Source organism: Columba livia, chromosome 4 (genome assembly GCF_036013475.1).
Source record: "Columba livia isolate bColLiv1 breed racing homer chromosome 4, bColLiv1.pat.W.v2, whole genome shotgun sequence".
NCBI classification, from domain to species: domain Eukaryota; kingdom Metazoa; phylum Chordata; class Aves; order Columbiformes; family Columbidae; genus Columba; species Columba livia.
The window spans coordinates 46,431,084-46,456,805 of NC_088605.1; the positions used below are offsets into that span (position 1 = coordinate 46,431,084).

At 39.5% G+C, this 25,722-nt stretch overlaps 1 protein-coding gene across 16 annotated transcripts in view; it reads right to left on the minus strand.

The window, feature by feature from the left end:
• Positions 1 to 25,722, minus strand: part of TRIM2 (tripartite motif containing 2) — an 88,856-nt gene that overhangs the window by 19,959 nt on the left and 43,175 nt on the right. For 7 of the 16 annotated variants that reach the window (XM_021285385.2, XM_021285387.2, XM_021285384.2 and 4 more), the window contains 5 exons: positions 18,029 to 18,207; positions 15,705 to 15,942; positions 10,671 to 10,822; positions 9,854 to 10,034; positions 5,969 to 6,692 (listed from right to left, as the gene is read on the minus strand). In XM_021285385.2, the coding sequence (XP_021141060.1) occupies positions 5,969 to 6,692; positions 9,854 to 10,034; positions 10,671 to 10,822; positions 15,705 to 15,942; positions 18,029 to 18,162 (1,429 nt within the window). In that variant the 5' untranslated portion in view covers positions 18,163 to 18,207. Of the gene's footprint in view, positions 1 to 5,968; positions 6,693 to 9,853; positions 10,035 to 10,670; positions 10,823 to 15,704; positions 15,943 to 18,028; positions 18,211 to 22,748; positions 23,648 to 25,128; positions 25,389 to 25,722 lie in introns of those variants that run through there. The other 9 variants (XM_021285388.2, XM_021285382.2, XM_021285386.2 and 6 more) reach the window with 4 other exon arrangements.

Sequence of the window (25,722 nt, forward strand, 5' to 3'; positions counted from 1 at the left end):
TCCATTTTCAGTTCAAGACATTCTAGCACACACAAAATGCTTCATAATTTCAAACTTTTATTCTTGCACAATAGAGGCCAGATTGAATCTTGCCAGAAAAAGAAGGGGAAAAAGAATCTAAACATTAACATCACAGAAGATGTTACAAATTACATCATAAAACTTCAATAAGAATCTGCTCTGTAAGTGCTGGGCATCTGGACAAACCTGTTGGACAATGCAGTTTTGATGCACATAGTGATAGAAGGAACAGTTTTTGCTTTCTAAGTTTTACTAATACAGATAATAACCTCCCTGCTTGCTAACCTAGATTTACCAGCTTTCTAAAACAAATAAAGTCTATGTCACTGCCCCTAGCAGGAAGGGAGTGGATTCAGAGAGACAAAAACCCTGCAGAAAGATTACAAATTAATGGACAGACTTCAGAGGTTGCAAGTAACCATAACACGTTGTGTAAGTACCTGCCTACAACACTTCAAATACTTCTTGGACTGTTCTCTACATGGTACTGAACAAAAGGATAAAACTAAACAGCATGGGAAGGTCAACACATTTACTGCATAGACAGGTATCTAGGATTTGTTTTCTTGTTCCCTAGCTTTGTTTCTTTTTTCCTCAGAGTGCCAAAAGATATTTAGTAAAAGCTTATGTTGCAAGGATGTGATGCCATCTGTCATAATAGATACGGCTGAAATGCAAAAGGCTCTGTAGTAAAACTGCACCAAATCGGGTTGTTAACAAGCTATGTGCTTATTGTAAAGTAAATGTCAGTGTTTCTAATCCAAGTTTCCCTGCAAATCTAAGTTTTAAAATCAATTATTCTGTTGCACGAAAGCACATAATGCTTGTAACCTTTAAAGAAGAATGAATAATTCAGTAGGAACTCTGGTAGATACTCCCACATGCTGTTAGTAGTGAAGTTTGGGTTGATATGTATTAATTTGCTTTACATAGCATCTGTCCCTAAAAGCTTGCCCAAGACCACCTCCAAGCCTTGCTTGTGCAGCAGAGCCCTTGCTGCCACAGTAGGGTATGCACAAATCCGAGGGGCAGGTGCACCTCAGAAGCAGTTCTCTGCCAGTACAGCAGCAAAACCCCAAATTGCATGAATCAAACCAAGATGAGGTCTCTGTCATGAGGATATTAGACCCACCTGGAGATTTTGCCAACAATGTGATGTCAGAGTTTTTCAGCCCCCATCCAATACAGGTGTAACTGCAAAACCATGCGGTGTAAGCCTGGCCAGATTTCGCAGTGGCCATCATAAACCCATAACAAGCTCGTGACAAGCCTCAGAGGGATGTAAGTTAATGAACTGGAAAATGAAATTCTATTTCCCCATTACTAGGCTTTCCTATTTCTACATAAGTATAAATTCTGCATAGAAAACATCTCACTATTTCATAGTACTTACTAATGGGTTTGTTCCAGAGTTCTGAAGCAGAGAATGAGGGCCTCTGTATTTACTGTATCATACTTCTGCACTACACAGAACAACTAGACCTAAACAACCCTTCCTTCTCCTATGTCCTTAGCCAGGCTGTGATTTGGCCAGGACAGGACCTTGCTGGAAAGGCAGAGAAGGGATAGGGGAATGGGAAGAAGCAGGTGCTGCTTGCCAGAGGGAAGAAGGTTCCTCTGGACCATTCATACAAGGGGGCTAACTGCAGATGGAAAAATTAATGTTTTTTTCAAGAAGATGTTTACCCATGTAACCCACTTGTATTTTTGTAAAAGTTCAAAAAGTGTGCATCTATAGGCAGCCTTGTTCCTTTTAAACAGGACAATCCAAAACAGAGTTTCAGTCAGAACCCCTTATGCTCCCCCTGAGCCTGCTTTTAAATTGCACTGAAGCTACTATAACACAGATCTTGTTAATGAGTTTTTATGTGGAGTAAATTCACAATAAGGCTCCTTAATTCACCATTGATAACAGACCAGAAGATGCATCTGCATCTGGTAAGGAGGCTGGCAGAAGGTATTGTTAAAGGCACTTTCTTTCTCCTGTTTTGTTTTTTTAATTGGAGTGAACTACACATGTTAAATATACCAGCTAATCTTAGATGTGCAGTTACATCACTGAACAGACAACTAAGCACAGGGAAAATTGAACTTTCTAGCAGAGAGCCAACTCTCCATCTGGCTGACTCTGATGCCAATCCCAAATATAAATAAACTAAGAGAAAAAGCAGTTAATGTGAGAAATAGCACCACTACTGCTAAATGGTGTCAAAGAACCCACTCATGAAAATTGTCAGAAGACAAAAAAATATCAAGGCATATGGCACATCACAGCAGAGCTAGAGCACAAGATGGGGTCCTGGAGAGAGTAGCAAACTGATGCCACCCATTGCTCTTAACCCTCCTTTGAAGGACATGGGAGAGATTTACCAGGGAAGGTAGAAGTGGCTGACACTGTGAACATCCCTCACCTCCACATACCGCTGCTCAGCACAGGTCTAATTCACAAAAGCAGAGTAATGCAAAAGAGCCTTCCCTCTCACTTTCGTTTTTCCTACTACTTGTAGAGGTAGCAAAAACCATTGCACAACAATTATTTTCTGGGTATCTTAAGCACATTCTTGTTTTCATTTGTATAAACTAGGTATGTGCTACACAGATACCGCATGGACACACTCTTAGAGATTACACCTGTTTAAAAAAAATTTAAAAGGCTGAGGATGTAAATTACTGAGAAAGGAGGAGGCAAAAAATATTCTGTTCTTGTAAATAATAAATTACATGAATGTATGAATGTGCAATCGCTTGATCTTAAAATATCTGAATAGAACCACCTGCCATTTTTAAAGCCATGAATAACAGAATTGGCAAAAGATACAATGCCCAATTCCCCATGAATGAAAGCACTTAACTGTACTAATGTTGTATTAATGCTATCTCTGTTAATACTAGCACAAGAACAATCTCCTGCTGTGAGCTCATCAATTTACTTGTGCATAAAGCCCATATATCAGCATACATACAATAGCATACTCTGTATACTTGGATGCCCATAGGAATATTACAGTATGATTTTCCAACACAGCTGTATGAGCTTCTGGCAGCCAAAATATATTATTTATCTTGCCCAGTTTAAAATACAAACCCAGATTTGTCCGGGGCCATCAGATGAATTCAACATGGGTTCAAAATTGAGATATGCAGTTGTGTTGGAAAACAGTGCTAAACTTTATTTTACATTACCTCATCAAAAAATGAACCGAACCTTGACTTTTTTAAGTGAGCTGACACTGGAACTAAACGAACTCTTAAATCCATGAAGGCAATCCCTGTGAATATATCAGAAGTTTTACTTGTCTTCATTAATATTGCGTATTTTGGAAGAGTGTAAAAAGTTATAGCATTACAGCTGCAATGGTTTAAGAGACCTTTCAGATGATGCATAAGCCCATGGAAACCCAGAGGGACATCTCTATGTTAGGTCATTCTGTGAAACAATTGGCTGAAAACTAAACATGTAATAGGATGAAGTACTACTCTCAGCTCAGTTTTTCAATAAAATAGCAACCTATATATCCCAAATATGGACACTCCTTAGAGGTTTCATCGAAGCAAAGCTCTGAGACATGCATAGCTCTTGTTCTAATTATTTTCTCTTGTTTTTTGGGAGGGTAGAGAGGCGAAGAAGGGGAGGATACAGAACTCCAAAATCAAGCACATGGTCAGGATTGCATCATAACAGAAAGAAAGGACACTGCACTTCTTGGAAAACATTTAAGACTTCTAGAGTTTATGGTGTTTTGGAGACAATAGTTAAAAGAAAAAACAACAGAAAACAACAACAACAGCAAAACCACAACAACAAAAACAAACAAACAAACAAAACCCACATTGCCACTGCCATACCACTATTTGCTAATCAGGCCAGAAACTGCTCACTAGAAGCAAGGGTTACAGAAGCAGAAATTACAAACTGTAATCACTTTAATCCATACTAAAAGCATTGTAAGAAGAGTATTAACAGGTTCTAAATAATTTAAATATTTTCAGGACATATATTTAAAAAGAAAAAAGAAAATTGGATCTACGATTTTCACACTAGGACAAATTACTGCTTGATATATGTGAACAAGAAGGCTTTGCATTCAATGAAGGTGTCAGCCCCAATGGGTAACAGAGCCCCCGGCTACTCACAGGCACAGCGCACTTGTGCAGGCTTTTCTATCCTGTTCCTGCCTGCTACAGACCCACAGACTCTTTCTGCCTGAATCTGTCCATCCACCCGCTTCTCTTTCTAGCATGCAACATCACAACTGTTCCAGAAGAGATTAGAGAGAGATTTTTTTTCTAGACCAGGTTCAGACTTTATTCTTAACTGTTTTGTTAAGCTTGTCTAAAAAAAGAGGCCAAAAAAGATCTAGGCTACATTTATACCCTCTGCCACTGCTACCAGTACCAGCAGTGAAGCTGCATTTGGGAAGAGCCCAAGAGTCCATTTGCATTCCAGCAGGAGCCTGAGGCTGATCACTCTGCCCTGTGCAACGGCTTCTCTCCCCACAGGATTGGTAACAGGTTCTTCCAGTGGTGACTAAAGCAATAGCTTTTGCAACACGAACACTCTCCTGCTAAAGGAAGGGCTATGTCTGCGTGCTAATTTAACAAAGGTTGCCTATGAGTTTTGGATGGTAGCGCATGGTTACTGCCAAGTAGGGCTGGCTTAACTTCAGTGTGAATTGTTCTACATCATATTCGTAACATTTTATTCAGCAGTCACCAGATAGCTTAGCCTCAGTGACAATAAAGCTGGATATCATTGCCTCTGTGAAAAAATGCTGTGATTTCTTATATTTATGGGGTCATTTATCATACAAAGAAATGCACTGGCCATCTCAGAAAGCCTGGTCATTTTATGAGTAGCTCCATCCAAAGGTTTCAGTGTACTGTCCTGTTCAGCCAGCAAAGCATGCTTGCTGAATACATTTTCTGATACAAAACCATTATGTTATTGCATGTACTCTTTATCATTGCAAGAAACGTATTAGAAATACTGATGGACAGAAATTGGCTGGACAGGGCTAACCAACTGACAAATGATGTCCAGATGAATTTTCAATAGCATTATTTCAAAACCCTCCAGGATGAACCACCACCCATGCTCTGCTACAGAGGGGAAAGTCACCTTGCCGACTGGTTGTCAAACTTCTTAACACACACTGCTAAAATGCTAACTTGTAAATATTAAGAGTTGACTTGCTTTTTTCTTGAGTTGTGCAAAGTGAAAAGTATTTTCTAACTATATAAGCAGACATTATAGAACCACAATAAATACAGACTTTTAGAATTATGAATTATTGTATAGTTTAAAAACAGTGTACATCAAAAGACCTGAAAAAAAAAATCACAGTAAACGACCCAAGATGTTATACTTTACCAAGCATTACAAGTCCACAGATTCAGAGATAACATCACACTATATAAAAAAGCAAACATGTTTAGAAATTTGTGGGGGGTGGGAGGTAGCAAATAAAGGAAATTGTCATTTTGTCGTATGCTGACATAATGAAATAAATATATATGACCATAGGATTCAGCATATATAGTTCCAGGTCACTTAATTAGATTAATCTATAGGGCAACAATTTTAAAGGAGGAATCCTCCTACTTCCCTTCTTGCCTTGCAACTTTTTAAAGAAGTAATTTAATCTAATATGAAGCATTGATCTTATTATATTTTTATTTTATGATGCCCAATAGAGTACAGAAGAGGTGGTAAAATATTTTATCAAATGTATGCATTTTTCAACTCAAATTCCAGTTAAATATTTGCTGCAAACAGAATTTCTGAAGCATGTGTTTAAAATTTATGTATGAAAAAAGTCAAGAGTCCTAAAGGCATTACCAGGTTGTTCTGCTTACAGCTTTAAAATATTTTAACTTCTAGATTTTTTCATCCAGTGTCCCTGCACTATTTTTGAGCATGTCAATAGGGAGCAGACAAGCCACCTACCTACTCTGAAGATCAAATCATCTTCAATGGGATTCTCTTTTCTTTTGCCAGTGCTGTACATGCTTGCAGGTCTCTTCACAGCTTTCTGCTTCACGTGACCACTGCCAGGAGATTTAACACGTCTCTTAACCCCTTCAGTGGTAGGGGACACATCTGCTGATCTGACCACTTTAAGTTTGAATGGGCTGCCCTTGATATGTTGATCATAAAGTCTCAGTGACAAAGTGAAATCCCCTTCTTTCTGAACAGTATACAAAAATTCATAAGTGCCATTTTTATTGTCAAGTATTTCTCCATCTGCTACACTCCCATCAGGTGTGCTCAGTTCAGCAGTGAGGTAAGCATTCCCAGATTTACAGAGCTCCCCATCCTTGTCCTTAGTTGTGATGGTGACGGACATGGGCTGCCCAATCACAGTCTGACGCAGCCCCTCACCTGTGGCAACTGTTTCAGAGGCAACAGCATTAGTGGTTAAAATAGTACCCAGATTGTGAATGGACTTCTTCAGGCCTTCTGTTTCCACTATGAAGTCCAACTGATCATTTTCACGGGGCTGTAACGGGAAGTCCCGCTCGGCCAGTTCATTCAGCTTGTCACTCATTTGCTTCTTCACCAGCAGAACTTCAGTTTCAGTGCCGTGGTTGAGCGCTTGCGCCGTAAAGTTGCTGCAACTTTTAATGCTTTCTTGTCCTTCAAGTAGGGTATCCAGCTGCGTCTGGAGGACCTGTGTGCATTACCAAACACCAGATTAGCATCATGTAACAAGAACTATCCTAGCAAGACGTAGCATGCTTTATGTATGAAGGCCCTTGTAGAAACACAATTTATATTGCTTTATTTTAGAGTTAGTTTTAAAGTTTCATTTTAAAAGAAGTAGCACAACACTGATTCCCCGTATGTTCTTGGAATATCATGCTGCAAGACAAAAAAAACGTACCCTGTTTTGGGTCATCAAGGCTTCACAGATCCACTGTCACACTAGACTGAATTATTACCTCATCCACCTGTCTTGTTTCTTTTTTTTTGAACCTTGCTCCATTTAACTCTCATCAGTCACAGTTAATGAGATAGTTACTGAGCTGTGTGCACAGAGATACAGGTATTTTTGAGTCATCAGGCCCACTAATAAGGGAGGCTGCAAGAAATTTCTTGAAACTATTCCTTCAGAGCCAAGGGAAACCTTGGGTTACTCCTCTATGGAGACAGACAAGAAGGCACTCTCAAGATCCGTACATTCATCCTAATTAAAAATGTGATTCTTAATCTAAATAAGTGAAGAAAGGAAAAGTCTCCCCAGCAGAGGCGAATAAGTTAATTGCCCAGTTTCAGCAGGCAGAAAAGCAAAATATAAAAGATGGGTCATAGATACTGGGAAGTGTTGGGTTGAGTAGCCTAGAATTTTGGTGGGCAGCAAGTAGCTACTCTTTATTTAAGAGTGAGGGACAGCTTTTATTATAGGCTCAGTTGGGGCCCTCCATCTAAAGTCCTTGAAACAGTATTGACCTCAGAATTATTAGGTGTGGGCTGGGAGCAAGACTAACATATTCTTTTAAAACAGTTTTGCAATTAATTGGAAAAAGGATCCCTGAATTGTAACAACCTAGCAGAGAAAGTTATGATAGTCAGGAAAGCCCAAACCTTCCAGCTACCCCACACACTCTCCACTGATGAAATTCCCAAACCAAAGTAGCCAGTCACACACGTGGTATGTTTTTCCTACAGAGAACTAGGGTACAGACATTACCATGCATCAGAGAAGCTATTTTGTTGATCATCACTGTAAAGTAAATATTTTTGAAACACTTCATTTGATTTGTAAGTAAAGTTAGAGACCCTGTGTATTTATTGCTATGACATACTCTTCCCTTGCTGAGGCACACCACAATGACACTGCATTCTAAGGGCATTTTTCTTCTGAATTTTACAAAGCTATCTGCTTTTCAGTCACTACAGAAAATCCAGGCTGATGAGTTACTGATATGTGAAAGTGATAACAACACAAAATCTTTTGCAAGCAAAACAGAATGAATACATTTCAATACTACCCTGAAATTTCTAATTATCTGTTTTTCTAGGCATCTATAAACCTCTCAGGATTCAATACCAGGCATTTTTCATCTGCCTTATCTTTATTTTAGGACATAAGTAGTTAAACAGCAAAGCTAATAAGTCCCAGGATGACAAAACCCATATATTTGGCATAACAAACTACAAACTGAGGAGCAAGACAATTTGCAGTTATGTTTTAAAATCATTTTCTCAATATAGTTTTTTTTCATTATAAAGATGGAAAATATTCAGTCCTACCATAATTAATAATTACAATGTGTTTGGAGTATTTTACACGAGGCCTCTTTCAGTCCATTGGACAACTGAAACTGAATTGCCAATTTTCTTTCAGTAAAGTGTAGCCCTATCATTTTTTTTCATTTTTGCAAAGTACATGATCAGGATGACAGAATATTTGGGTTTGAATGATTTTGCAGGAGTACTCTTCATTCAAAAGCAAAATCCAATTCCAAGCGCTCTTTTTATGTAAATGGAGGAGATGCCTCTTTTACTGCTTATGTGCAGTTTTGTAAAAGTGTGGTTCTCTAACACCCAAACTCATCTTTTTAACTATTTTAAATTGCTTTAGACAACAATAAGATAATTTAACATCATATTCCATCTTGTGTGAACTTTGTACACACCCTAAGTATATTTGCTTGCTAAGAAAATAAGTTTTTGTGACATCTTGGATACGTTTAGATGAATCTGGGACCTAAGTCCAAATTTTTGATGCTAAAAGCTCCTCAGCTGCTGCTTAGATCTGGAGATGACTAAATTCTGTGCCTCAGGGGTTTTGAGCTCCCTTTGTTCGTGAAAGTACACATCTTGTGCACATGTTAGAATTCCTCCATTTTCACAGGCTCAGCAGCTCAATAACTTCCTAATGATCAAGCCTGTTCCAGATCCAGGAATGTAGCATTCCTCCATTTCAGACATCTGGAGATGCTCAAGCTGCTCAGCAATCATAGAGAATGCCCAAAGATGACAATATTATCGGGCACTCTTGAAACTTCAGTTATTGATGCTTTCTTTTAAAGGCTACTTTGAAGGAAGAGATCTCTCTTTTATATAAAACAGACAACTGATGCTCAAGATGACAAGGACTAAATTCTTTCATTTGCCTGATTCAGACTTAGTAATCCTCAACAAAAACCCTACCCACAAGGATATAGGCTTCTCTTTGAAAAATGGCAGACTTCTGTTTTCTTCTTCTGAAGCTTAGTCTACAACACAGGGGAGGGGAAACAGAAGATTCAGTCACCCGGGCAGGAAGTAAAAGAGTGCATACAGCTCTGGCATCTACTGCTCCCTGCATTCACCTGAGAAAGTGGGATGTCCCTCCAGTGCTTCTGTGTTTCAATCAGTGACATCTAATGTGAAATATGTTATCAGCCATTTGAAAGGAAAACTGTTTTAAAGCAAAACATTAAGCCTCGCTGAGTTCTTCAGAAGAAATTGCTTGGCCTGTATCTTGGGGGAGGGGGTAGCGTGGTATATCCTAGGATTGCAGCCCAAGGATTTCAGACTTTCCTTTAGTGTTCACTTATTTTCATCTGCACATCAGCATGTTGGCTTTAAGCAGATGCCTGCTTAGTGTGTTGGCCATCTTAGATCCTCACACACTATGCACAAAGGCTACCTGCCATTACAGGGTCTGGATTCCATTTATAAGGCTGGGCACCCACAAACAAGGCTCTGCAGCACCTGATTTCAGGAAAACGACGTTCTCTTCTGGATCTCAGACACAATTTGTCAAACTGGCGTCCTGCATCATTTGTAAAAACTGGCTGATTAAATTAATAGCTTTTCATTGAAACAAAACATGCATCTTACTTTGTGTTTAAGGCCATAATTCACTTCCAGTTCCATAAGCAGCACGCTCTTTCGCACATTTAAAGTCTTCTGGAGTTCATCAAAAGTGGAATGAATGTCATCTACAATGCTAGCCTTTTGATTGGTTAACTGGTGTATGATTTCAGATATAAAATGAAGTGCTGAGTCGATCTCTGGAAGCCTGAGGGAAGGATTAAATTACAAAGATTGCTGTTTCAAAAGTCATTGAACATTGTTTCTTCAAAAGATATCATGGCAAGGGCCAATCTCATCAGCAGGCTGTCTTTAAACTTGGTTATTTCCCAGAATTAAGTTCATTCCTTTTATAACCATATAGTGGTTTTGGTCTGATAAAATAAGGCTAATACAGGGCGTTCCCTTATTGAAAACCATTAGACTTTAGGCATTTCCAACTAGGAGGTCTTAGATACTCTGTTCTTTATGCAAGTGTATCCACTTGGGAAGATGTAACTAGATCTATCTGTAGCATTTGCATTAGTCTTTTAAACATCCAGTATTATTTATCATGAAATTCATTACTGGCTAGGACTTTTCTCCTTAACCTTTTATGCCCGTTCTTTGGAGAACACCTGCATTTCTAATGGCTTCTGTTTTGTGAAAGACAGGAATATTTTGCTCTTTTCTCTAATCCCCCAGTGCATCACACTTAATGGATTTTTTTCCTTATGCTAGCCTCAATATCTCTGTTTTCCAAGTAAAGGTCCACAGCACCAGCACATTAAAACATCTACCCAAGGAAACATGGGAAGCCAGTGGTAGAACTGAAAACAGAAAATAATTAGAGGAGCCTCCATACCTTTTGTTGACAGCATCCAGCTGGACTTGGAGGGAAGCTTTGTGTTGTTCCACCACATCCTTGAGTGGTACCGTGGGATGCTCTGCATGTTCTCCCTCTGTACATTCCCGGCACATGGCTGTCTCACAAGACTGGCAGTAAAACTCCATCACCTGGAAAAGTGCACAATTCTAAATTCAAACATAGCACCAGTAACATCACTCAAAGCACATCTTACTGGGTCTTGAACTCATGTTGGTATCTGAGCTCTGAGACAAAACTTCTCCTTTCTTAGACACTAATAATTTACTGCGTAAAAGATGGATGTTATTCTTGTGTATTTCACATCAAAATGCTGGTTTAAATGGATTTCATTCTGTCAGAAGGTATCAGAAGAGCAGCCTGGGAAACAGAATGTTGGATGTCGAGGGTAGCCCTGACATTATCTTTATACTGTGTAGTAGTAAGTTTTGGAGTCTCTCTCAACTACTCCATGAAACAACTCAAAAAACAGGGCATTCAAGTCTCCACGCTAATTCGATCCTTAGTCTCCCCAGGGGGTCTGCCAAAGAAAGTGTAAACTTAGACTGTTTTGCATAACAGTGCCACCCATGGAACATGAACTCGGTGGACCTCACCAAATAGCATGTTTATTTACTAGAGAAAATCACCCTAAATGAACCAACATGGTGCAGGGAAAAATCTCCATATCCCATTACTAATCCCGTAAAACCATCAAAACCTAAAATCTGAGGTTATAGTAAGAGTGCTGATCTACACTTGAAGGAGGAGGAGATTGTTTCAACCTGTTATATACTCAGTAAGATGCTGTCTGGAGATAAAAAAAGATCTTTACATGTAACAAACACCCAAAATTCTGAATATATAAATGAAGGAAAGGAAACAGAAAAGTGCTGCACCCAAAATCATACATTAGTCAAAACAATGCACATATATGCAAATTTGGCATGAGACTTTCTTTCACATCTAGGAAATGCTTGAGCACAGAGCATTTTAGGCTTACTAAAAGTATATAAGGAAGCTCATAGCATATGCTTCAAAGCAAGACATTGGCAGCTCTCTTACGTTCAGAACATAGCATCAGAATCTTGAATAACTTGGCTGATGCTTCAGGCACTCAGACCTCTTGCACAATGATGCTTTTGCTGGAGATGTTGGTTGACAACAAGATGGTTGTGTAGAACTGGCTGTTTTCAGGTGAGCAAAGGGGCCTGTACCAGCACTGTGCAAAGTAGCTGGCTGCTCCAAGTTGTCTTGAGAATTAGGAGGGAGAAGCAAGAACCATGATTTGCATGTGGCTATTAGCTTTAATAAGGATTTTCCTCTGATAAGCTCCTTTCTGTCTTATTTCCATTCTTCCCTCTTATCTCAGTTCACAAGATACGGGATTCATATGCGATGAGGGTTTAGTCATTTGTTGAGTCATTCATGTAAGCCAATTTAAAGAAAATTTAAAAGCTGCTTCAAATAAAATGTGTAAGATCAAATACATCAGTAAGGAAAAAAAAAAGTAGATTTTCTAAACAATAACAACCCCAACAACACTACTCTAGTCCCTGTGAATTTATCAGTCTCACAGTAGTAGACCTTCTGAGGCCTGACAGTTACTTTGATAGACACTAAGATGTGATGCACTGCATAAAGGAAATTAGTTAAACAGAGTTTAGGACTTAAATTATTTTCAAAGGCTTCAAAAATTTGCAACCAGAAACAACCAAAAGGAACAACATTTTATTAGGAAATTCACAGTATCACAGTATGTTTGGGATTGGAAGGGACCTCAAAAGATCATCTAGTCTAATCCCCCTGCTGGAGCAGGAACGCCTAGGTGAGGTCACACAGGAACATGTCCAGGCGGGTTTTGAATGTCTCCAGGGAAGGAGACTCCACAACCTCCCTGGGCAGCCTGTTCCAGTGCTCTGTCACCCTCACTGAGAAGAAGTTTTTTCTCAAATTTAAGTGGATCCTCTTGTGTTCCAGCTTGATCCCATTACCCCTTGTCCTATCATTGTTTGCCACCGAGAAGAGCCTGGCTCCATCCTCATGGCACTCACCCTTTATATATTTATAAACATTAATAAGGTCCCCCCTTAGTCTCCTCTTCTCCAAACTAAAGAGACCCAGCTCCCTCAGCCTTTCTTCATAAGGGAGGTGCTCCACTCCCTTAATCATCTTCGTTGCCCTACGCTGGACCCTCTCCAGCAGTTCCCTGTCCTTCTGGAACTGAGGGGCCCAGAACTGGACACAATATTCTAAATGGGGTCTCACCAGGGTGGAGCAGAGGGGAAGGAGAACCTCTCTCGATCTACTAACCACCCCCCTTCTAATACACCCCAGGATGCCATTGGCCTTCCTGGCCACAAGGGCACAGTGCTGGCTCATGGTCATCCTGTTGTCCACCAGGACCCCCAGGTCCCTTTCCCCTACACTGCTCTCTAATATGTAATTTCCCAACCTATACTGGAACCTGGGGTTGTTCCTGCCCAGATGCAGGACTCTACACTTTCCCTTGTTAAATTTCATTAGGTTATTCCCTGCCCAACTCTTCAGCCTGTCCAGATCCCGCTGGATGGCAGCACAGCCTTCTGGCATGTCAGCCACTCCACCCAGGTTAGTGTCATCAGCAAACTCGCTGATAGTACACTCTGTTCCCTCGTCCAAATCGTTAATGAATATATTGAATAATATTGGCCCCAGTACTGACCCCTGAGGCACTCCACTAGATACTGGCCTCCAACTAGACTCCGCACCATTGACTACCACTCCCTGGCTTCTCTCCTTAAGCCAGTTTGCAAGTCTTTTTATATGGTAAAAAAAAAAAAAAAAAATATCATTTCTTTTGAATGAGTGTCAAAAGTTCATATTTCTGACTCTTCATCATTTGATGCCTAGGTTCAAGATATTTTTAAAAGCCCCTTACTTATCCAATATTTTTATCTTTGGATAAAATTATTAGAATAATTTAATATTTCTGTTCCCTATTGAACACCTCATAATAAATATTTGCAGCAACATAGATAAGAAAGCAAGCATTTCATTGGCATATTAAAGTTTAGCTTAATCAATATTCTTCTTCTTTATACAAACACCAGAGAATGATAATAGCAAGCATACCACAAAGACCTAATGTGTATGTCTGCATAGAAATAGTCATCTTTGCCTCAGTCAAATTCAAAATGTTTTGAGTGAAGCAGATTTAATTTCCCATTAAAATCTTTGGATTGTGCCCTAGCTGAAGGAGAAGTAAAACCTAATATTAATACAATTCAGGTTTCAAGTGCCTAGATAAGCTGATTTCCTAAGATTTCGTCTAGCATTTCTCAATCAGGTAAGACTAATTTCTAACTATAGACAGACATGTATTACCTGGCTTTTCCTCTCTGCCCTCAATGCCCAACACGGGCATAACATTTTGTGACATTCCCAGAAGGCTTTTCACAATAACAGTTTTGCTTTAGCAAACGTCTCAGAAACAAACATTTGCCTCAACTTATCCTTTCTAAATTGAGGAGAGCTCTTGGGCACGATATACTTTGGCATCTAATACTGGCTTCAGCTATATTTCCACTGAAATCAACAACAATGTTCCCTTCAGCTGTAACAAAATGGGCATTAATACCCACTGGTTTTGAAATCACACCCACTAACTCCTACCTTAAACCAGACCAGCATGTTTCAGCACAATCCCATGTATAATCTTCACTATTGTAACTTAACTGAATTTACAGAAACTTTTTAATTTACATGATCAAGGGTGCAGGTGCCTCTGATTTAGATTTCACAAAGCCAAAGCACATTACTTCCAGCCCTTCAAAGTTCAGGTCTCAAGAAAAAGGCTCTCACCAGTCTGTTATATTGGAAAAGAACTATGAATCGTTTTAAGGAGAGCCAATGAAATGCAAATAAAAACTAGGAATGTATTAATCAGTAACCACTACACACACAGAGGTATAGTACACATCAAAAAAGTTACACCAGTTAATCATTAATCAGAGTGTACAGCACATCAGTTCTACAAGTCCACCTAACTCCAGCAGGTCAGTAAAGGAGAGGGAACTAAGCAGTTCCTCTGCAAGAGTAATTACTAATTATCAGCTGAATTATTCCTATACAACTGATATACCTAAACTGAGTATCAAATAAAACATTCTCAGGAAGGTGTCTTAAAATACTGGCACATATTTCTCGGTTTGCATAGAAGCACCGCATTCAGTTTACAACACAACATTGCTCAGCTTTGCAATGTGATCTACTTACATGTTTGCATAAGCTTATCTATGGAACAAGAGTTCATGTGCCTACCACGAAGCCACACAGGCTAACATTAAAAATTGTGAAGTAAGCAGAATTAGAGCTGTTCTTGTCATGATCCGGGGATACTTGCTCAGTTGGGGGTACTTGCCAATCAGTAAATACACTTAGATGATTTGAGAGTGTATGTGGGGGGATGCAGGGTAAAAAAAGTAGGTGGGAGAAAACCCAAAGGACCGATGCATGAGATGCACAAAACACTGCAGGATAAACAGAAGCTCTGTGTTTCTAGCCTGTGCTGAGCTAGGCCATCCTTTTACTTGGCCTCATGTTAACACGCTCACATAGCTTTTGGTACTGTCTCAGTGTACAGGTAGGTTAAGCTTATAAGGCCCCTGCCACATAATACCTAAACAAGCCCACATGTTCCCACAGCAATAATTGAGTCTACCAATAAGAGAACTATGAAAACCCATCCCAACAAGGCACAGGTACAAGGTTCAGCACTTGCAGGACAACAATCTTGACCAAATGTGCTAAAAGAGAGTATCATCCAAGACGACTGGTAAGATGAAGTAATATCCTGACTACTTTAAGATTCTCCTCTAAGACCATTTGAGTTATCTTTAAAGAAACCCTTGTCTTCTGTTGACATAATAAAATCAAAGAACTTGTGTGATTCCAATTCTCCCACTATCTTTCTAGAACAAAATATCCATGAGAAACCAGACCAGTCAGTACAAATCAGTACCTGTACATATCAGAGGAGTTCATCTCACTTACATTTCCATCATGATTGGGGCAGGAAAGTGGTTTGCCTGCAGCAACAGCGGTGACAGTCTCCAAGATGGAGGACTCTTCAATGTTGTTGTCCGGCGTTCGTTGCAGGACATCCATCAGGTTGGTGATAAAGAAATTGTTCTGGAGTGCAGAAACCCCTTTCTCTGGCAGAATGGAGGTCTGGCGGCACACGGGGCAAGAAAGGGTTAAGCTATGGGCTGGAATGTAATTCTGTAAGCACCTATGGGGAAGGGAGGTGGAAGGGAAGAAAGAGAGAGGGAAAATATCATCAAAGAGGGAAAAACCTCCCCTCACTTTAAGAACTGGTTCAAAATAGTGCTAGCCATACTTATAAAAGGAAAGGTACATCACCAGGCTTCAGAAGTAAAAGTGGTTAGGAAGATCTTTTTTCCTCTGCTGCATGAAAAAAAAGGCTCAGTAAGCTGAAGAAATTGTAACTGTTATGTGCTTTTGAGATATTTGTGCAGAGTGGATCCATGCTTCCGGACATGTACTGCATCCTGCTCACATTATAGTAAAAATACTAAACTATCAGATAAACTTTGACAGACATTAAGTTATTGCAACAAGTATTTGATCATGTGTCTGACTAACCGGTGGTTGACCCTGGTCTTTCCAATAGAATCTCCTTTATTAGCTTGTATCTGTGGGTTTAGTATTTCAGAGCTAAAACCTGGTCCCAGTGGACATTTTTCTTCTTCTTTCAATTAGGAAAGTTATTTGGCAGTTAGCCAGAATCAACAGAGCTCTCTTTACTACATAGAGAAGCATATCCTAAGTTATCACAGTTTGTGTCAAGGGGAGTTTGGGGGGAAGATTTTGTTTGTGTTTGATTAAGGGGAGGGGTGAGTTTTATTTTGTTAAAAAGTTCTGGTTTATTTTTAAGAAAATCTGAATTTCACAGAATGTAAATTTGACACAAAAGTTCTGTGATCAACAACGTGCAGCAGAATTGTCTAGGTGATAGTGCCACTTTTGGCCTTGAAAATCAAGTTAACAACTGCTGGGAATGAAACATTCAACTGCAATTGGCAGTCCAGTATAGTCCCATAAGCTTTGCAGAATGCAGTTCTTCAGAAGTCCAAAATTCCTCATGAGGTGCCAACCAAGAAAGTGTGACCTTGCACAGCTACACAGCTCTCATCCACTCCCACGGGCTTTGCTTGCACCACTCTTCATCCTCCCTTGGCAACGCTCCTTCTGACCCCCAGTAGGGGCTCTGTGAAAGGAGAGCTTAGGCTTTGTACATCAGCAGTACACTGGAGGAGTTCTTCCAACCTCTCTCCATAACCAGATCAGCATAAGAGGATTACAGTGAAAACCAGAAGCTGACTTTAGGATTTACACAGGAACTGAAGTCAAGAAACTTAAGACATGGTGGCGAAAATCTTGATTTCACTGACTTCAGTGAGAGTTTCACTGCTGAGTGCAGTAAAGTTGTGGTTTCCTGTTCTTCTACAAAAGACCATTTCATCTGACACACTCAGAGATCCACAGTTTTTCTTGCAGCCTATGCAAAATTAGATATGCACACAATTCTAACTAAGAGGTGGAAATCTCCTGAACTAAATGTTCACACAAAAAAAGCATTTATTAAAATTCTCCTGCCATTCAATGTATAATCCTAAGAGCTCATCCCATCATCAGATAAAAAACTCTAACCAATAATTCTTCAACTAACTTTTCTACAGATGCAGTATTTTTGCAACTGTTTGATGGATAACATAATATTTAAGTATCACTATGTATATTCAATTAATTCAGCTGAATACAGTAGAAGGCAGGTTACTGCTTTATCACATCTCTTTTCAGAAAGTTTTTCCATTTCAGTCAACCAAGCTGCAGAATAATGAAGACATTTAATGACAGGTTATTAATAATGTATATATTATGTCTAAACCTTGGACATTACCCATTGGATGGGATAATTATTTCACTGCTTAGTAAATCAACATAGAAAGGTTTTTATTGTTTCTAATTATAAGCTAATCAGTATAAATTTGAGGCTATTAATTTGAGGTCCAAATTCTGACTGCCATCACCTTTCACGTTGTTTTAACTGTATTCATTAGTTTAATTTCATTTATTATTATTGACTCTTGCATAAAGGGAATGCATTCCAAATATCCCACTGCTGCCACAACTAACAGTATTTATCCCTGCCCCTCCAGCCTTCCTAGACTTTTTCATGCCTTAACATGACCTTTACAAGTAAAGAAAAAACTCCCTGTCCACTAAAAGATGCATTGTTCTGTGCTTGTCGCATGACACAAATACCTTGTTACCAGCATGAGGGAAGGACTTACCTCTCACAGAAAGTGTGCAGGCAGGGAAGTACTTTGGGGTTCTTGTATCGGTCCAGGCATATGCTGCAAATCAGAAACTGCTTGTCAATCTGACGGACCACAGGACTTGGGATGCTGGAGCCTTCACTGGCCATCCTAGACCACTGACATATGGGTCCTGTTCCCTTCTACCCTGCACGCTGCTGAAGTGGGATGAGGAAAATAAGAGAAAAAGAAAAATGGCTCATAAACTCCATGAATTAACAAAACCAACAAGTAGTTCACTCATGTTTCATCCTTATGCAGGAATTCATATTTCCATATAAAATAAAAACACTGAAGAACTAAACTTCTAAAATGGTTTATCACTGATGAGAGCCTGGGAAATAGTCAAGTCTACAGCAGCACACATAACACCTATGTCTGAGTAGGCATTCTGGAAAGGCATGTTGCCTCTAGACTGAAAGAGTTATAGGGCTGTCTGTTTTCAAAGAAATCCCATGATAAAAACATTCTTGCGCCAGTAGGTTCAGCCAGTGCTAACAAACATAGGATTTCTTATATCTACACTACTGCTGGCAAAATGCTTAAACGGGAACTGCACCAGCCAGCCAAATTATTGAATCACAGAGTTTGAAAAAGGTTCACCTGACCATTTTTTACCTTATCAGTACTAGTGTTGCCAAAGGCATGGTAGGTTTGGACTCCAGGAAGCCCCCAAGAAGGAACCCCCAGAACCATCCAGCTGCTGGGAAGGGAGTGCTCATATTCTGCATCAGCAACAGGGGTGAGGTAGGTGAAGTGAAAATCTTCATTATAAAAGAAACCAAGCAAAGAACAGACAACTGATAGCTGCTGAGAATCAGCAAAGGTAGGGTGAAGGATACATGGAGGACATCCAAATAATAAACACAAGAAAAAAATTATTCTAGACAGAAAGAGTAGTAAGAATCATGTTTCTAGGACTGAAGACTCTTTATATCCCTGGCATATAAAGCATGAAATAAAAGGGTCAGAAAAAAGCCTACTGACTGACAGAATTGAAATCACAAGTTAAAGGAATGCCAGCAGGTTTAGAACATATCCTGTCCTGAAACAAGCCACAGGGATAGAAAAACTTGAGGGTTTTTTTCAGATGGAGGTACACATTATAGCCAACACAATTAATATGTGGACAGAGAACAAAGGGGAGAAAAAGGAAGGAAGCAACCTCCAAGAAAATTAAACTGCCTGCTAAAATAGTTTAGGAAAACCTGAAAAGCAAAGGCCCTGGCAGGGTGGACCATCAAGAACTCCTCCCCATCAGTGTTTCTAGCAGGCTGGAGCACAGGGAGGCACAGGCTCACTCCCTGGGGAGCGAACTGCAGCATCTCTGTCGAAGCAATTCCTGCCCATCCTCCAGCATGCACAGTAAACCAGGGGCTCCTCTGCCCTGTAAGCAGCGAGCCTAGCTGGGCTACTTCACCGTAGCTACACTCCTGACGTAGTAACTTCTTCCCTAAACAGTTTCTACCCCAGGTTTTGGTCATCCATTTCTGACAAGTTGATATTTGGCTTGAACTTTCCAAGACAGAATAACAAAGCCCTCTGCCTCAGTGCTGATCATGCTCATTCAAAGTTTACTCAATTCCTCAATGATTTGCATAACTTGCAGTATTTTATCAGCAGCAGTACATCAGATCTTATTCCTGTACTGAATGCACAGCACACCACTCTAGCAGAGTTGAACTCTTGCTGTTCATCTAGAGCTGTGTATTCCACAATACAAGTATGGTTACTTACTACATTGAGCAAGTGGCTATTTCTAGAACAATGACAGTGATTATGGAACACGCTGTACAGACTTCCCTGATACAGGTTCCTGGGGAATCACTTCTGTCCTAGCATGTACAACAGCATAAAGTTATTCATAATTAAAATACCCAACAGCAGTAACTGACATGTAATTTGATGCACAACGTTTACGGTGGGCCCTTTTGTTCCCTTTTTTCCCAAGAAAGGGGAATTTTCAAGGTTAAAAATTGATATGCAAGATAAAATGTGAACATTATATAAACACAAATTAATTTCACCTATTTAAATGCCAGAAATCACACACATGAGATCTTAGGAGATCAATTAGGAACCTGTGTTACTTTTTAAAAGTTTGAGTTAAAAATGTTTTTACAAGAAGTGGAACCAAAATACCCAGCTTTCACAAATGGGGGTAGAAAAAGCAGACTATCAAATATACATTAATGTTTTCATGCATTTAGCAGTATAACATCCACAACATCAGTGATGTGTTTCAAAAGAAAATTCGTTTCGCCACTGATGCAGCTCTGTTTGCCTCTCACTCTCCCTACCCAAAAGTTAGGAGTGGGGACCCAAACAACACAGGCAAGATAATCATCAGCAGGAAGACTTCTTTGATAAAAAGGACACTGATATATTATGAACAGTGTAATTTTTTTTTTTAATTGTAGGCTAAACACAGATATTTAAAGAAAGAAATAGTACTTAGATATGAAAGGTCTCCAGAGAATGCTGCCTGTCATTTAACAGAAGAAAGTTCTCTAGCAACCAGATATTTTCTGTAATTTCATCTTTCTGCCATCAAGTACAGCTACAACAGCAAACAGCATACATACAAGGAAAACTCCTGCTGCCTGAAAAATTTCATATTGATCTCATCAAACCTTCTTCTTAGTCTTTTACATTCCCTCAGTCTCACTGCAATATCAGGTGATCCTTAGCATTTCACCAACAAATCTCATTCCAGTCACTTTAATTTTGAAATGTTCACACTTTAAGCTTTGTCAGTGAAAGAAACCATTAACGATTCAGAAATAAGTGCTTTTAATATTTGGTGTTTTGTCTGAAACACAGCATGCCATGATTGTCATTTATCCCATGTGCTCAGATAAATCAGGTTCAAAACCTGCAGCTTAAAACAGAATTTCATCTGTACATTTCAAGCTTTGGCCACTACCTGGTACAATAACTTCTTACACAATTGGTTCATTTTAATAAGGTTTTTTTAGTATGGAATTTCCAGGATTCTGCAGCCTCCATGCGCCAACTCACCTTTGATGCAATTTTAATGAATGTCATATAGCTACAAGAAGGATGATTTTGCCCATTGACTCAATGAAAGCGACTGTACAATCAAAGATTAGTTGAGGAATACCCAGAGATTTTAGATGATGCTTTTGAATTTCACCAAAGACAGCATTTATTCTAATTTACTGCAGTACTTACAGCAGTTCCTCAAAACAGCAACATCAGTTTCAGATATATGAGCAGTGGGAAATTTTGCAATGTAACACTATTTTTATAAAAAAAAAAAACACCATTCTTTTTTGTAGTACCACCTTCTGAGCTCAGAATCTGCCATCTGCCAGAGCTCTTTTTGGATGTTCATTCCATCTCACAATCTAATAAAGAGCAGCTGAAGCATGAGCTTTGAAAATAAGTCTAAGAATCACTTCTCCATATATTTACACTTCATAATTTAAACATGCAAAGCCAAGGGTTCTGAAACATTGCACCAAATGAGATAAAACCCCACCCATCTATCTCTAAGAAGCACACACTGGAAACTCAGTTCAGGTTTGCTAAATCAAGTGCAGAAAATGGTTCTGAAATGTATAGGCTTTGTCACCTCTTTGAGGCTCAAGGGTTATTACCTTTCCAGCTACCCCAAAAGTAACAATATTCTTTTTCCTTCTGCTTGGAGATACGACTGTTGATTTTAATTTAAAATATACTATGCAGCAAAAAATAGAGAAAACAATGGAAAGCCTTGCCCAGAGCCGCATGCACGCCTTCAGGAACGAAAGTCAGGGTGTGGCCCCACCCATATGAAAAGAACTTCCTATAGTGTTAATATTAGAAAAGGGGGAAAAAAAATATCTTACAGTACAACAAATAACTGCCCCAGAAGAGTTGTTTCAGATAAATAGAACCATGTAATAGGAAAGTGCATCCTTTCTACAGGTATCTTCAAATGAGCTCTGCAATTTCTCAACAGTTACCAAATCACCTATTAGTCTCTGTGGCCCAGCTGAGAAAAAGACATTGGGAAAACTTGTAACTGTCTGTTAGGTTCCTGGGATTTATTCCTGAAAGAGCAGAATTCTCTGTTGCTGATACACTGCTATGACTGAACTCCACCCAGCCAGAGCTGCAACTAGCCCGAAAGTACAGCCTGAGGAGAACAAATTGCTCACAGCTTGTTCATCCTCTTCTTATCGATGGTATTCACAACCCAGAGGGGTCTATTCATGTATTATGAATGAATAGGTTTCCAATGGCAACGTTTCCAAAGGAACAGCTAGGCCTTGAGAGCCATAAGAAAGGGTGGGGAGCCTCAATAATGTTGTTTCAAGGACTGGAGGAGCCGGAGTTTAAAAGTCTTTAAAAGAGATGTATCGCCTGTCCACAGTCTTTAGGAATAAAGAACAGATTCAAGCCACTTCTAGCAGCAACACCAAAATTAGCTGACACAGAACACACCAAACAAATTAATAATCATAACTGCCACACAGTCCAATTGTGTAAAAGGCTTGATAAGCTAAATTTGCATTCCTTTCTCTCCCACTCCTGCAATCAGCTTGGTGCCTTGTTTAAAATACAGCAACCCTCTTCATTCTTACAGCATGCAGAAGCATAATGAACGACCAGAGGCCAAAACAGAAGGAGCAACCCAGCAGCAGCCACCAGGAATAACACTGAGCAAACTTGAGCGTTTTAGACCTACCCATCTTTGTAGAAAAATAGCTTAATCAGTGTCGTGCTGAGGATAAAATCCTTGCAGGGACGGAGCTGCAGTTCCGCAGTAATCCAAACGAACAAACCATCATCTGTTAATGTTTCAAGCCTCACAGGAAAAACTGCTTAAGAATCCCTATCACAGCATAGTCATTATTAGCTGCACAACAGATTTTGTGCTCTAAGGAATGACGCTCCATTCCACGAAGAGGACAGGTGGAAAGAAAAATGGAAGAATAAGAGGAGGCCCAGTGAAGTCGTCATGAATTTTTTTTCCCCCGGGTCATTTATAAGTAGGAGACCCCTTCAGAATTCAAATCAATCAATCTTTATTTAGCACATCTTTTTCTCACTCAGCCTGTGTAGAAAGACTGCAGCAAATTGTGCAAGGGATTGTGGGATAGGGATGCAGCAGAGAGCTGCAACCAGATTCGCTGGGTTATTTTTTTTCCTCCCTACTCAGCAATCAGCTGTTTCGAGGCTCCGCGCAGGGCCATTGAATTTGGTCACCAGAATGTTATTACAGGATTAGCAGGCGGAGACAGCTACCGCTGTGCATCTGGCATGTCAACGCAGCTAAGAAAGACGTATGCAAATATTACTTGCAAATCGGAAAAAGGATTTAATTCCAAAGGGGAGAGTAAATATTATGTAACATTCATTACCAGGACATTCGCCACAGATGAAGTGAAAGCAATTTCGTTTATAAAGGAAATAAAGCTTAACACTTAATGACTCCACCCTGGTATTTCTAGGATTCAGAATATTTCTTGGAACACAATTTTAACCTGCTTCAACTTTCAGCAACAACAGGAGACCCCACAAACACTCTTTGTCTCTCCAGATGTTTAAGGCAGAAGCACAGAACCTCTTCAGAGAGCTGTGCTACTGACACACAAACCCACAGTGCTTTCTTCTACTACGAAACCACACATTTGACCTGATTCAGACTCAAGTCAAATATTTAAGGCAGCAATTAGTAAACTCATCTTCAAAGAAAGCAAGAATCAAAGCTAACACTGTTCAACTTCTGTACAAATGTTAATGCAAAGGTATGTTTTCTTAGTTAATCTAACTACTTATTTTTAAAAAAATAATGAAATCACAGATCAGTTCCGATTTTACTAGGCTACTACCAAAGGAAATCAAAAGAAATTTGGTGTCTGGTATTTTTCAGCTATGCAGAGAAGGTTGTTAAAAAGATGCTTGTGAATACACAGACACTGCTGAAGTAGAGCAACATAGAATTAGCTTTGTCTTCCAGTATAACAGCTGGTGGTTTTTGCAGACAAGGTTGTATTTGCATCTCTAAATACAGGGTATCTTTTCTTTTGGAAAAACAAATCATATGCAAGTATTTCAGCTGAGGCTAACAAAGCTTCCCACAAATAAAAGGACACAAATGTCCATTTGCATCAAGAAGCAAAGATGTGGGGTTTAAATACTGTTGGTGCTACTCTGACTTAATTAGGAGAGATATAGTTATTTTAGAAGTTTAAAATGTTGTCCTAAGGTCTTTAAGCACAGTTTTCAGAATATAGTATTTATTCCACTCTTGGACTGATGAGGTAAATAGTATTAATAAACATTTAGCATGACTGAAATGTAATCTAAATTCCTGTTAAAAATACAGATTTTGCGTGCATCATTTACTTTCCATTTGGCAATCATTTAGCCAGATTGGTTTTATGCATGAGGCAGATCCAGTCTGGTTTCCCTGGGTAATGTACACAGGGTAAAAGCATGTTGTAATCCAGTTTATAACCTGAAATGAAACATCAGGCAGCATGTATGCATGTGTTAGGATTTTGGGTGCTTGTGCCAAAACACTGCTTCTCTGATTCCCTCAACATGTGCTGAACTCCAGAGAGAACAAGGTATGTTTCGTTTTAGCTCCAACATTCAGCAGATCAGAAGAAGCAGGCATCTGCACAGCAGGATTCACAGTTTTAAAAAAGACCAGAGATTTGAGGCACATTTTTGGAAGCGTGGCTTTTTATGTTCAGGTGGGGGTCTTTTTGTTTTCTTTTTAAACTGTCTAGAGAACCCCCATTGCAAAGAGCAAGCAACATGTTTCACTCTCACAACAAGGAGATCCAAGGCCTTTTGTTTCTGCCACTGGAAAAAATACTTAAAACAAAAGATCAAGAACAAAAATTCAGGAATGGCACCCCCAGAACCGAGGCGGAAGACTCTTGAACATAAGTATGCAGACATCACTTAGCTGCTTGCTTTTCCTTGCTCATTTCAAACATCAAATTTACGCACACTAAAACAGAATGACAAGTATTGCTTAAATTACAATTTCCATTTACAGTTCGCAGTAACAACTACATGCCCCTCAAATCTAAACCAAACCCATAACGTACCTCATGGCCAAAGGAGACTGCACGAGCCACAGCTGCAGCCACTCTCACAGGGATCTATACCACCAAATGAGAGACTGCTTCCAATTGCTGTTATCTTATAATTAACTCTGAGAAGCTGCCTGCTGACAACAAGCTGATATTCTGTAAATAATCCTGCTTCTTCAACAAAACAAAGATGTGGTACTGTGGCAAGCAAAATCATAGCATTTGCCTTCAGATTTTTGTTCTTACACGCTGAATATTGGTATGTGGGTTTCTTCTCCACAGAGAAGAGGAAATGGATTAATCGCTCAGTGAACACACTCTTGCTCTTTACCCCCAAAGTAGTTACTATCAGCCTGTTTTGAATTTATTGTATGTGTGTGTCTTTTGAGCTGTGAGATGGGAGTGGGGGTTGTTGTTATGTGCTTGGTTTTGTGTTGTTTGTTTTTTAAAAAGGGCTACTTTCCCTCAGAAATTTGCTGCACACATCATTGCTGCTAACTTATGAATGAAGTAAGTTCCTGAGAAAACAATATATAGCACGTGCCATATTCATAGTGCCATGGAAGAGAGGGCTAGCCCCTGTTATCATCCCCTGTAATTGTCATGGTT